Source organism: Rhinolophus sinicus, chromosome 16, assembly GCF_057876585.1.
Source record: "Rhinolophus sinicus isolate RSI-liver-muscle chromosome 16, RSI-T2T, whole genome shotgun sequence".
NCBI lineage: Eukaryota > Metazoa > Chordata > Mammalia > Chiroptera > Rhinolophidae > Rhinolophus > Rhinolophus sinicus.
In genome coordinates, this window is record NC_142516.1 from 145815860 (window position 1) to 145829669 (window position 13810).

Here is a 13810-nt window from a genome sequence, read left to right on the forward strand (position 1 = left end):
TATTTAATTTCTTTTAGAAAGAAAATTTCCGTCTTTCATATTATTTAACATTATTTTGAAGTTCCAGTCAATAACATAAGGCATGAATCTGAAATGTAAGTATACTTGTTGACAAGGATTATCATTATTTGTAGATAGTATAAATATGCTTACGTAGAAAATAAAACAAACAAGACAAATCAAAATGAAAATTATTTCAGTTCAGAATTCAATACGACAGAAGATAAAAATAAGCATCACCAGATTTCCTACATATCAGCTATAACTAGATTTAATAAAAGGAGGGAAAATAATTCACAAATATCAAGAAAAAAATAAAAGATCTAGAAATGTCCAAGATCTATAAGAAGAAAAATGTAAACTTTTCTGACAAATCTGAAGTCTTGAATGAATGAAGAGACATTCCATGTTCCCAAATGAGGAAGTTGAATAAAATCATGCCAATCCTTCCTTATTACATGCAGGGGGAGCAGCAGCCTATAGTGTTCCCAGCTTGCCCTACCTGGCATGGACGCACTGCCCCTGAGCTGGGGCAGGGGTGACCAGGGCCTCGGCAGTGCCGTACTCACAGCAGACCCTCCACTTTACAAATAGGGGCTGAACAGAAGGAGGGAGCCCCCACCTCTTGACTACATTTGCCTCAGCAACAGGTGTCTGGGCTGGAAGAGAAATGCCGAAATCCTGCTCCTCCCAGGAAGAAACTCCTCAGACTGCGGGCTGAGGGAGACCAGTCTGGAATACAGTTTCTGCATCACCATCACCAGAAGTCAATCTCCGCAATCTCACTGTTGAAGGATCTACACCGTATTTTCAACTTTTTATAACACTCTACAATCAGCCAGAGACGGACCTAAAGACTGACTTCTGGTGGAGATAGGACCTAGTTTTAAGTGGAAAAGCAGGTTTGAATGTGGACTCACATTACAAGGGATTAATCCCTGGGAATTATTTCCACAATACAATGATGTCTGTTCTCTGTATGACCTCATGATTGTAAGGTCGCATTCACACTCAGCTATGAGGTTCCAACAGATAACCAGTGGTTAGAAGAAATACTGCATAACATAAATGGAAAAAGCAATTGATCTGACTACATAGAATAAATTTTTACTACATAAAAAGTAAGCTAAAAGTCAAAGAATAAGCTGGGGAAAATCTGTGACAGGTACAGCAAAGCATTAATATATTTATATTAAAAAGTTAACAGAAAAATCTGATGTGCCAATAGAGAAATGGGTAAAGAACATGTTCGACTGACAGAAGCTATATGAAGAATGAAATGACAACAATCAAAAAGCTCAAATTTAGTAATAACTTTAAAAATGCAGTTTAAAACTGCAATAGTGGCCTTTTCTTCTTGCACTTTATACTAACAAGGCTTTATTTTGAATTATATGGCTCTTGGTTGGAAAAGGTACAGGGAGAGACACAGGCCCCATCATACACTACTGGACGGAGAGTAAACTGTTATATTCACTCTGGAAAGCAACTGGCAAAACAGAAGATTATTTTTAAGAATTAGTATTTTGGATTCAATAATTATACTTTTTAAGATGTTTTCTGATGGAAATTTTTAAAAACTGCTATGTATAAAAATATCCATCACAGTATTATAAAGAAAATCTATAAACATGTGACAAATAAAGTATTTAAATAGGTTATATTTCATCCACAGGACCATATACTACATAGTCATTAAAAATAGTATTTTAAAGGACTGTTAAATGGCATAGAAAATGCTCTTAAGCAAGTAAGCAGGACTGGAAAAGTAAGACACAGTATCATTCACACTACTACATGTATAAATACAGAGACAAATAATAAGACAGTGATTATCTTTGGAGAGTGGGCAAAAAGTGATTTTTATTTTCTTCTTTGTATCTCCCAATAAAATTCTCTTCCAAGAGCAAATGAGAGTAAGTGATTAAAATATTAAACAAATTCTTATCACAAAAGGGAATTAAACATATATGAAAATTTAAAGTATCTGTAATCCTACCACTGTTAACATTTTTGAATATAGCCAATGCATATACACATAATAATGCTGTAAATGGGAAAATAAAAGCAAACACTTAGAGGGTTAAAAATTCATTAAATACTTACTTTGTCATCCACTGAATTTTAAGATCTCGTAATGCTTCAGTAAACTCTTCTTTTAAATCTTTCTCTTTTTCAGAATCTTTTTCTTTATCTTTGCTGCCATTCTTAGTCTTTGTTGGTGGAGATATTAGGTAGTAATGAACAGGAATTACATCCTATGAATGTGGAGTGACAGTCTTAGATTAACGTGCTTAATTTCACATATTTTAAAATCATCTTCAATAGCTGAGTATCATATAACATGGGCTGCACTTAAGTTGTAGTACACTGTAGTATAGACTCTAAGGCACCACAATACATAAAAAATTCCAATCTGCAATCAATGTAATTTTCTCCCCAACTTTAAAGTATCAATTTTTCTAATATCTCCTTTAAAATAAAGGAGATTTATAATAAACTTTTTCTCTACTTGAGTATACTTGGTAGTCTTAGTTTTACTTGATAGACTAATTTAAAAAGTATATTATACTCTCCACATTTTATATCTGAGAAGGGAAGGAAATAAGTTAGAACTAAAAAGAAACAAAAACAAACAAAAATGAAAAAACATCCTCTTTTCTCTCCAAGTAAATTTAAATTTATTTCTTTATTCAGTCAACAAGACTTACTGAGCCTGTGATGTGTGAGGTAAGGCTCTGACAACTGAAGAACAAAGCAAACAAGGCCCTTTCTTGCCCTCAGGGAACATATACTCTAGTGTGGGAAGACAGACAACAAACATAGAAGTAAATACATAATTTCAGATATTAATGCATATATGAAGAAAATGAAATAGAATAAAGAGATACTGAGTGAGTGACTGCTAGGTAAGGTGTGGAACGACTGGAGACAAAGTGGTTATGGAAAGCCACTCTAAAGAGGTACCATAAGCCACTCTAAAGAGGTACCATCTGATCTAAATGAATCGAAATGACCTAAAAAAATGAACCTCGAATGAGGAGGAAGAAGTGTTTGAAAGCTGAAGACCAGCATGTGCAAACCCCTGCACTTGGTACATGCAAGCACAGCTGTATGTACCAGGCAAATGGGCAGTGACCATAGTAAGTAAGGGTGACAGAATGTGATAAAAAATACAGAAATTGTATTCTAAGTGCAATAGTAAGCCTACCAGAAGAGTTTTATGCAAGGAAGTGACATGATTAAAGAGTTTTGCTTTTTGTTTAATAACTCTAGATCCTGTATGGATTCAGTTTGGGGTTGTTTTTAATAACTCTTGATACTATTTGGAGAATGGATGATAGAATGCAAAAGTGGAAAAGGAGGAAAACAAGTTAGGAAGCAAACCTAGGCATCCCAATACTGACTTGAACTAAACAACACGCTGTAGAAAAGAAATGAGCGGATTTGAGATATTCTGTGAGGGCAGAACCAACAGTGCTTGCTGATGCTTAAAACTAGGGGATGAATAAGACTAGATGAGGAGGAGGGGAGGGGTAGTGAGTTCAGGACTTGGTCCAAAGAATTCTACTATCTACATGCTCTGTGAGTGAAAGACAGAATCCAGAGAGAATTTGAGGTCATGGCAGCCCTGAGAAAAGCTACCCTGAAGAAAGAGGGAGTGGTCAACTGAAGACAGTAGCTGAGTGGTTTACACTACAAGACAGAGAATGAAATAATTGTAAAGCCTGGCAGCAGTGGTTTCAGTGGACAGTTGGGAGATAAAGACTGACTAAAACAGAGATGAAGAGAGCAATGTGCAATTACATCTAATTACATCTATTTCTATCTATTTTATTAAAGCACGTACGTTTTATGAAAAGTAATGCATTATCTGGGAAATTAAATCACATGTTATACTTGCTAGTTCCGATTTCCGCATAATAACTAGATGTCCTTAATCCAATCAGTTTATTAAATTCTGTCTTCAGGTTTACATTAAAAATGCTGTTAAATTCTTATATTTGTTTTAATTTAAAAAAATTTTAAATTAGAATAAGTTATGTTACCAAAAATGTTTTTACTGCTCTAATCACAGTAATTTCAGAAAAACCTTTATGCAGGTTGAGTTAAAAAATAGTACAGCAAGCTCCCACCTTACCCAAAATTTGTACGTGTAAATACTACATAAATATGTCTGCTTAAACAATTTTCCCCATTAAACTTTATTTTGGGGTATAATTATAATAGTAAATATAAGGAACTACTGTTGTGGTTGTTCTAATAGTATTAACACATAAAATAATTATTATTTCAATATGACTCATTTTAAGCACAGAAAACCACTGATGTGAAATAATCACACAAATCCATTTTTAGCCATGTGTGTGCCTTTCTCTTCCTCTCTCTCTCTCTCTCTGTCTCTCTCTGAGGTTAAGGAGCCAGAGCCTGTAAGCAAAAATCTTATGTAAAGTATGAGACTGGGAAAAGGAAACAGGTATTTATTTTGCTCAGGCTAGCTCCTTCTGGAGACCCTGCTACCCATCCTTTTCTCCTTCTTGAGGTTCACTCTCTTAGGTGGGCAATGCCCTGGGCAAAGCCAGGTTAAAGTATCTGCAAAATGTGAGTTCATAATTTACCGCCACGTTCTTATGTGAACAGACTGCTTAAGTATCATCTGTATAGCATAGACAACCCACCTAAGAATTAAAGGTATAAATGGCCTGTAACATTTACTCTGTTACTAGAGCCCTAGTCTGTCTGCGATCATGCTTCTGTACCATCCAGTATGCTACAATGTGAATGACACTTGCCTAGAGGAGCAAACCAGGCAATCTACATTCACTCTAACCTAACATGAGCCTCCCTTAGCTTCCCCTCCTTCTTGCCCGATTAGGGAGAGAGATAAGCTTCCAGATGGGAAGCCTCTGTTGTGGGGCAATTCTTCTGAAGCTCAGAGTTAAGGCATTTGCTATTATGTTTTAGTACAGAAAATAGAATATATAGAATTGAATTTAAAATGAGCAAGCCGTTCAAGTTAATTTATAATTAACAATGACCTCTAACCAAGATCTGTAAATAGGAATAAACTCTGTATCACAGCAATCATAAACTACCACTGACGCACAAGAGAGGCAGGGAAAATTTATGTTGAATGACCTTGGGTAGGGAGAAGCGAATCAAGCTTTTGTAATCAGCATTTTATATATTAAATATATCAAATTAGAAATTGTAAATGTTAATATAAATTTATAAAGTATTACAGGACAAAAATTTTTATTACTAAAAATTATGAAAATGGCAGTTTTAATTCCTAATGAAAAGAAAAAGAAAGTTATTTTTCATTTGCTTTATCATGGTGGTCATCTGTTCTTTTTGACAATAAGTATTTTCACAACTCACTTCTCAAGGACTTAACATAGGGTCAATTTAATAGAAATGATTTTGTACCATTAATCTTGAGAAATCTTGATTATGATTCAAAAACAGTCAAGAAGAATCTTCAGAACAGAAATGCTAAAGTTCTCTATAGTAGATACTTAACAATAAGTTTTTTTAAAAAAATACTATTAACAGCTATTCACAAAGTATTTCAACAGTGTTCGAATGATATTATTTAGACAGTCAAACCTACCTGCAATAGCTATTCTTTGGGCAACATATTTCACCATTTAAATTTTTGTTCAAAAATGACAATTTCCCTAATTCTTCAATTATGAATAACTAAATTCAAAATTGTAATACCTTCACACAAACTAAAAAGCTATTTTAAAGATTAATATCATATTTGAATGCTATTGATGATCTGTTAAAAGTATACACTTTCATATTACAAACAGCATTCTCTTAAAAAAAAAGGGTAACACACATTTTCAAATCAAAAGTTACTGAAACCCAGAGAACAAGTCCACACAAAAAGCTAGTTGGTATTTTGTTCAGGCAATAAATTTATATGCATGTATTTTTTTTGGTAGTGTGACTATAAAACTATCATGATCATTATTTTTAAAGTAAGAGCTTCATGTGTACTTGCACTGAAGATAGAAATGGGAAGAAGTTAACCTAGCTGCCAGGTTCTTTATACAAAGCTTTACTAACCATCAAGTAATAATCATCTTCCTATTCATTTGACAGTTTTCTATCTCATACAACCTAATCCAAACAAAATCCACCAAAACTTCCAAAATATACAATAGGAAGAAAAAACACCGCTGTGCCTTTGTGATATGTGCATTATCTATTTTTAATGGATTCCTAGAATATTTTTCCTCATTCTCTAAAGCAGCGGCTTGCAAGTTACTTTTTTTTTTTTAATTTTATTTTATTAAATTTATTGGGGTGATAATTGTTAGTAAAATTACATAGATTTCAGGTATACAATTCTGTATTACATCATCTATAAATCCCATTGTGTGTTCATCACCCAGAGTCAGTTCTCCTTCCATCACCATATATTTGATCCCCCTTACCTTCATCTCCCACCCCCCACCCCCCACCCCCCGCAAGCTACTTTCATTGTGACCCAAAGATAAACAATCTACAGATAAAATGAAATTCCAGTTTTATGAGTATGATGACTGACATTTCCTACTTTATTCTGTCTTAGTTTTGATGCTGGTTGTTTCATTAAATGAATGTGCATGGCCCACAAATGGGTCAAGACATTCGGTTGAGAAATACTGGTCTATAGAGAAGGAGTTATTATTATTATTTTTTAATCTGGAAAGACGATTCCCAGTGGTGTATTGTTTGAACAAAGTATTTATCATTACATAATAACATGGACATTTCATAAGTTTTTAATAAAGAAATTTTACAAAATTCAAATAAAATGGTGATCCCATTTCATGTCACTACGAATTAAGAAACACAGGTTACCTTTGTTTATACCTTATAACACTAATTCTCCCAGTACAATCCTTCCTGCTTGAAAGCGAGAAATCACTAAATGTTGAATGATGTCAGCGGGTTTTCACCAGAGAGCTCATCGAATATGTATCTCTTTCTCTAAAGTAGACTTGAACTAGAATTTTTCTTTTTAGCTCAAGCAGTCAATAAGAGACCGTCTAATAAGTAGCAGGGAAGTCGATCAGATCACTTACTAGTTATGGTTTGAAAATTTGCTTATGTTCTTAGTGTAAGTTTAAATTTTGGGTCAACATTCCTTATTTCTGTTCCTGCTTGTCTATTGCTCTGTTTGTCTCTGCCCTTTCAAAACTAAGATGCAAGAGCAAGAAATAAACCTCACTTGAAATATGTTAATAATATTTTTAGATCAAATCATCCAATTTAAGAATGTTTTTATACTTTAAAAATAATTGTTTTGGCCTATACAACTGAAAAAACAAATCACCTCTTTATAGGATTATAGATATGCAAATTTTCAAATCTTATCACTTAGTATCGTGTCTGTAGTAAGAAATGAATAACATTAATTTTTTTTCTGTAGACATATAAAACAGGGGTCTTCCAGCAATTTGTGGTAGGAAAATATACTTTAGGAAAGCAGTATGTCAACATCGATAAGCTAAAAGCACTATACTGCACAACTTAAAGAAAGGAAACTAAGGGAGAGAGATTTTTTTTTTTTAAGATTTATAATAGTGACAGAAAAAAAACTTTAACTAATATGAGAATAAGGCTTTAAGACATCTTTTTAAAGAACTGACAATCAGTACCTTTTTAAATTTTCCTTGTCGTTTTGCTGCAGACTGCCCCTGGGAGTTAGAACGACATTCTGTAAGAAAACATGCATAATCTACACAGGATGGAGACACCACCTCTGTCTAATTTTCTTCCAGTTTGTTTCACCTGTATGTGTCACAGTACTTAGAAAGGTAATGTCTATGATCAAGATGGCAAGCTTTTAAATTAAAGCAACATTGCCATTTTCATTTTATTAATAAAAATGCACTAAAATGTTATTCCTAAGGGCTGTTTTTCAACTTTTTATTTCAAAAATTTAGTACAGCAAAATCCATTAGTTATCAAAACACTTTTGAAAACATTAAATTTAGTTGACGATCAAGAATCTGATTTTCAAGGATGTTACAACACACATATACACATGCTGACTGTGAAAGTCAGAGAGAAGTAAAATGAACCTTCCCAGCTACCAAAACCATGAGAAATGCAAAACTATTGAGGTAAGATTAAATAAACAATATGTTGGGAATTATAATTAACTCTATAGCTTAAGGTTTTTGCTCTCGCTCAAGAAAATCTACCCTCATAAGTAATTACCTGATAAGTAATAACTATAGTTAATCCTGCATGTTTATAATTTCACAACTGCCTCTGAAAAACTGCAGCCAGGAAGTAGTAACTATTCATGAATTGCTAAAAGCATACTTTTAATAACAACGCTCTTCTGTGATACTCATCACAAGAAGCGGACACTTGAGAAGAGTTATTTGGGTGTGAACCTCATGGCTGAAGCCCCATTGCTGAAACACCACAGAGGAAGTAGGAAATGAAGTCTACAAAAAAAGACTACTAGGATTTCTTAAATCAGTGCATCTATAAATTCTAATTTCATTAACTACTGATTCATTTCAAATTATACTAAATACATTATATATAAATAAATAGTAAAGACTGAAATGAGACTCAAGAAATGTCAGGGCAAGCAACTTTTTCTAAGCAACAAATTCCTAAGTTACGCCTCAATGGCAGCAAATAAATGATCCTTCATTCAATAATGACAAGAAGTAAGTATACCTTTTAAGATGTATGAAATCTATTCATTTTGATAACAGCATTTATGGATTTCAACATTATGTGGTAGGCTTACTTTGTAAGAATTAATGTTAAAGAGAAATGCAAAACCGTAAGAATGACAACTTTTACTGACATTGAGATAAAATAATACGATAAAAGGTGATGAGCTATGTAAACACTATTCTCATAATAAATTTGTAATGAAAACAGATGGAAAAACTAAAACAACTACTTATCAAACTGTAACATTATCTCTAAAATGTAACAACCAGAAACATGTTTGTAACAAAAAAGCATAATTTTGAAACTATAAAAGGCAATACCAAAAGAAATACCTCATAATTATCTACATAATTATGTAAAATTACAAGAGAAAAGTCTCTGCAAGTGTGAAAAACGTCATTCATTAGTAATAATTGTTCTGATTAGCTTTTAGATACAACCGAAAAAGATCTGATTTATTACTATATCCTCAATATTATGTTGGTTAAAATTCTGTAAAATGCTCTAATTTTAAACATCCTATTCACTTAAGCCAAGTTTAATTTGGATCTATGTTTCACAGGAAGTTCAAGTATATTAGCCATACAAGGTAGGAGGTTCACGGCCACAGTAATTTAGCGTTAGGAAAAAGAATACTAAACACTTTAAAATACAACCAAATATTAATTGACCTTTACTAGCAACTTGGCGAAAAAACTATTAATTTTTTTTTTTTTTGGCCAAGGAGATCTTCTCTTTTACAAACCATTCTGAAATGTGGAATTCCCATCTTTAAAGAAAGGGACATTTTGAATAGGCAATTTCAGTGTAAAAAAAAAAAAAAATCTACTACTTACAGCTTTCTTTCCAAGTTCAGTTTTTGACAATGTTAAGGATCCTGAAAGGTAGCATCCAGGTCCTGCCCCTTTAGGTATTCTAATAAGAAGATTCAAGAGAGAAAAAGAACAAATGAGAAAGTTTCACAAAGATAATTATGGGGAAAAACATCCAAACAATTGCATTCTGAAATAATTCACGTAGCTAAGATTTCAAAAATCAAAGGAAGAGATAACCTTAGTCTAAAATGGTAAATGACAACATCCCATAAATTTAGCCTAATATAATAAACTAGCATTAATAGACTACAGTGTATAAGAGGGACATTAAGTGTAAGCAATGTTATCACTTACTTGTCATCAGGTAAGGAAGTAACAAAGAATGGCTGGTTGTATTTGGGTGGTAGTGTTAAATTACTTGATTTCTTCTTTCCTAGAAGTGCAAGGCTATGATTTTCGTGAATATCTAAGCTCAGGGTATTAGACAACCTATGAGAAACAGTAAATGGAAGATCTTTAAGACGTTCCAAATCACTGATTTGCTCATGACGAATCTGTAGTCGAATTGTATAATCTCCTTTCTCCAGTTTCATAGAATACTAAAAAAGAAAAAAACATATAGGAAAAGTAAAGTTTAGCCAAGTAAACAGAAATTATTGTAAGAGGATAAACAGGAACAGTTATCACTTACACAATGTGAGGTACAATGCAAGTTACTACACACACATTTACATACACACAAAATCCCCATTGTGCAGGTGAGCCAGCAAGGCCAGGGACATCAAATGAACTGTCCCAGGTCACATACAGAGTAAAGGATAAGGAAGCTGAAGGCAGGTCTGACTCCCAAGCCCTCAACTTTCCCACAACCACAGGCAACTCACACATTCTCAGCTAAATCAGTCTGCTCCAGACTGAAAAAAGTAATGATTTTCTATCTCATGGTTACTCAGAGACACATATAAAACTCTGAAAATTAGCAAAATTGAGGTTCTATTTACTGTTTAAGACAGGTAAACACACGTGTGTATACACATAACTGGTCATCTTTCTGTTATAATCAAAATGTCACACCCCTTTCTTGAAAACAGGAAAAATGGAGCCAATAGAGATCATGAATACAAATCTACTATACTCCATCTAGTTAACCGCTCGAGAGGATGGGTGCTGTATTTCTGCATCAGCAGCTTCTTCTGAGGAGATTTTAAAAGCAAGTAAAGTAATGGCACTGCAATAACCCAGTCTGTACTGAGATGTGACTGGGGCTTGCTTTGAGAAAAAAAGGAAATCATTCCTTGAATGACTAACTGAAAAAAACCTGCATAAGTTATTTTCATTTTTTAGCACAAAGCTGTAAATGTTATAGGAAATACCTCATTTCTTTGTAACAATATTTCAAGCAGGGATAAATTTTCTATAAATCATGATTAAAAGTTATTTTCCTTCCTACAGTGCCAAGCACAGCGCTTGACATACAGTAAGGGCTCTACACACAGTTGTCCCACGAAGAAATAAATTGGAAAGTTCTAATAAAGACACTTGGCACTGTTACAGTGCTCTTTATCCATTTCAGACCTGGAATCATTTCAAGGTGCTCACGTGTATCAGACGATTTGTTTTCAACCTTCAGATGAGTGGAAGCAGTGGGTGGGAAGGAGAAATACCAAAAATAAGAGCTGTGCTGGCCAGTGTCTACATCATCCTTGCTCTCCTCTACCCCAAAATTTACTTCAGCTGAACTACATGGCTGAAAACTACACTGTCCCAGTCTGTCTGTTCTACAACTGAGCTTCTAATGATGTGTCAAAGTACTAAATGCAAAATTATAGCATTAAAAGAAAACCCAGACAACAACATAACAAGAAATCAGGAATTCATTAGTTCAGGAAACAGCTTCTGTTAATTCTAAAAATCACTGCCAATTTTATACCTGATGTGGATAGGCATCGCCTGAACCCATCTGTCTTTTATTTTGGTCAAATATGATCCACAGTTGGCTGTCAAATTCCGATTCGTATAATAATTCACAAAGTAGTGGGCAGCTTGGAGTTACTTCCCCACTCTTGGGCTGTAAAAAAATTAAGAATAATTACTTAAACGGTTTACATGATTTCTAATGTAGATTTATAATATTGTTATTGATGAGACTTTTACATTAAAAGTATTAAAATATTTTCTTGTGGTAGCCAATTTTAAAAATATAGAACATTCAGTATTTTGGCACTAATAAAAGGTACTCCTCTTTTATAACTTTAAAAAATACAAACCTAGCTATCTGTATTCATTAATAAAGCAGTATATATTTTACTTTATAAAACTGTACTTTGACAATTCACTGAAATCAATCACCTCTCGAACATTAAAACCAAATCCGTATTATGCTTCAGTAAGTTACTGAATTCTTATGGGTCCTACACAAATTCTTCGATCCAACTTTTACACTAGCCTCAACTACCTTTACCACTCATTCAACCTAAGAGTTATTCTGATGTCTCACTGCTCTGATGCCTGCTTCATAGAAGGCACTCAGGCCCACTACTACTGTAATTAGAAGGCATCAGGCATTGATGAGACTTCTAACCACTGGGCAGGTACTGAACAGGTATCAGTGATTACAAAACCTAAGGCTCAAAGCCTAGGTCACCACAAATTAGAATTTGTGACTTCAAAGTTGAATGGTACTTAGATCATTACAAATTATAATTTCCCAAAGAATAATTTCAAATTAACCAGTTAATTACTTGATTCTATTTCAAAGATATACTAAATGTACCTTCCATTTCTAATTTTATGATTCATAAACAAAACACAAAAGCTCATTGTAAGGGTATACTTTATTAAACAGACACTTACTTGATGAAAATTATACGTAAGGATCATCTCATAAAGTTGACGATTATTTGGCAAAACATCTCTTGATCCTAAAGGTTTTGTTTTTGCACTCAGTGGCCTATAATTAGACAATTGCATAACTGATTTGATTCAAGTTCATTCAATGAGACAAAACTATAATCAACAAAATCTATAACATCTCAATAAGTGACAAATGAGCATTCCTAAACACTGTCCTTTTCAGCATATTTTATATTTTAATCATTAACTTACATAATTCTTTACTAACTGAACCACAGCAATACATCCAGTTTAAATTCTGCAATATTACAAAGGCAATCTCTTCATGATCAAGACATTTTCAAATGTCAACTGATAGTTAACATAATAAGGTCCCAACATTAGGGCGACAACTGCTAAGAGTGTTGAAGGACAGGTTTTGACTGCAGATGGCGCTCACTTGTCACAGGATGTGTCCTGCCAGCTGCCACAATGAGAGCTTCACATGCATGTTATTAAAGGCTGGAAGCCACTGCGGGGCTACCTTTCAGATACCTGCCATGATACCGAGGCTAGTGTCATAAACTGAATTTTCATCTCCAGCATTCTGATGGATTTAAGAAAATGACTCTCTCTTCAAAGAGTGGAAGAGATCCTCTCGCCCCCACCACATTAATACTCAACATTTGTAGCCCTAAAACATCTAATGATACCGTAGTGTTTGGACCCAGCTCTTCAAAGTTATGCAGGGAGCCAGATCTTCGTATTTCAAGGAGGACTGAACATCAAAACGGTTGATTCCTTCTGATGCGTGCTATGAAAGGGATTTATCACATTAGTTTCTCCAACTTCACTGACAATAAACAGTATTTTTAAACAATATTTGGATTAAAATAAATGTTTAATGCAAAGTTTAAAAGCACCCACGAACAAAGACTGTTCTTTTCAGAACCACAAGTAATTTCCCCACTGAAGTTTAAATCTAACCCGTGAGATTATTTTTCAGTAACACAAAACACTGACATTAAAAATAATGAAAACGCGGAACTCACAATGTTTAACTGAGGAGCAGTACACACTATCCCATGGAAAGAAATGGTGTAATCAATATTGACATCACTAAGACTTGCCCACCAACGAGCAATGCAAAATTCAATTGCTTTCCCACTCTGCAAAGAAGAAGAAAATATAAATGTGTATATTTTTTTCTCAATGTCCTTCTCAAATTACCTAATATTATACATTATATAAACAATATACACAGAAGGTGTTTCAAAGCAATTCTATGCTTTCAAACTTATCCTATTTGTATAACAGGACAATTCTTTAAGAACTTTTATCAGCTATGCTTGGAGTTTTGCAAATTATAGTTGCAGAGATACAGTGCAGGCATTTAAATACAGTTATTTACTCATACCCCTACAATGCTTGTCATAAAAGAGCTGAGGCAGTTTTTGAAA

General features: G+C 33.7%; 1 protein-coding gene across 6 annotated transcripts in view; it reads right to left on the reverse strand.

Annotated features, from left to right (window-relative positions):
* TPP2 (tripeptidyl peptidase 2) overlaps nucleotides 1-13810 on the reverse strand; it is a 65522-nt gene that overhangs the window by 8941 nt on the left and 42771 nt on the right. For 4 of the 6 annotated variants that reach the window (XR_012495486.2, XM_019731031.3, XM_019731033.3 and 1 more), the window contains exons 18-25: nucleotides 13403-13519; nucleotides 13064-13164; nucleotides 12372-12468; nucleotides 11449-11586; nucleotides 9873-10117; nucleotides 9540-9618; nucleotides 7659-7697; nucleotides 2107-2258 (exon numbers count right to left, since the gene is read on the reverse strand). Coding sequence is in view for 5 of the 6 variants with exons in the window: in XM_019731031.3 (XP_019586590.3) it covers nucleotides 2107-2258; nucleotides 7659-7697; nucleotides 9540-9618; nucleotides 9873-10117; nucleotides 11449-11586; nucleotides 12372-12468; nucleotides 13064-13164; nucleotides 13403-13519 (968 nt within the window). In the remaining variant the exon portion in view is untranslated. The remainder of the gene's footprint in view (nucleotides 1-2106; nucleotides 2259-7658; nucleotides 7698-9539; nucleotides 9619-9872; nucleotides 10118-11448; nucleotides 11587-12371; nucleotides 12469-13063; nucleotides 13165-13402; nucleotides 13520-13810) is intronic. The other 2 variants (XM_019731032.3, XM_019731034.3) reach the window with 1 other exon arrangement.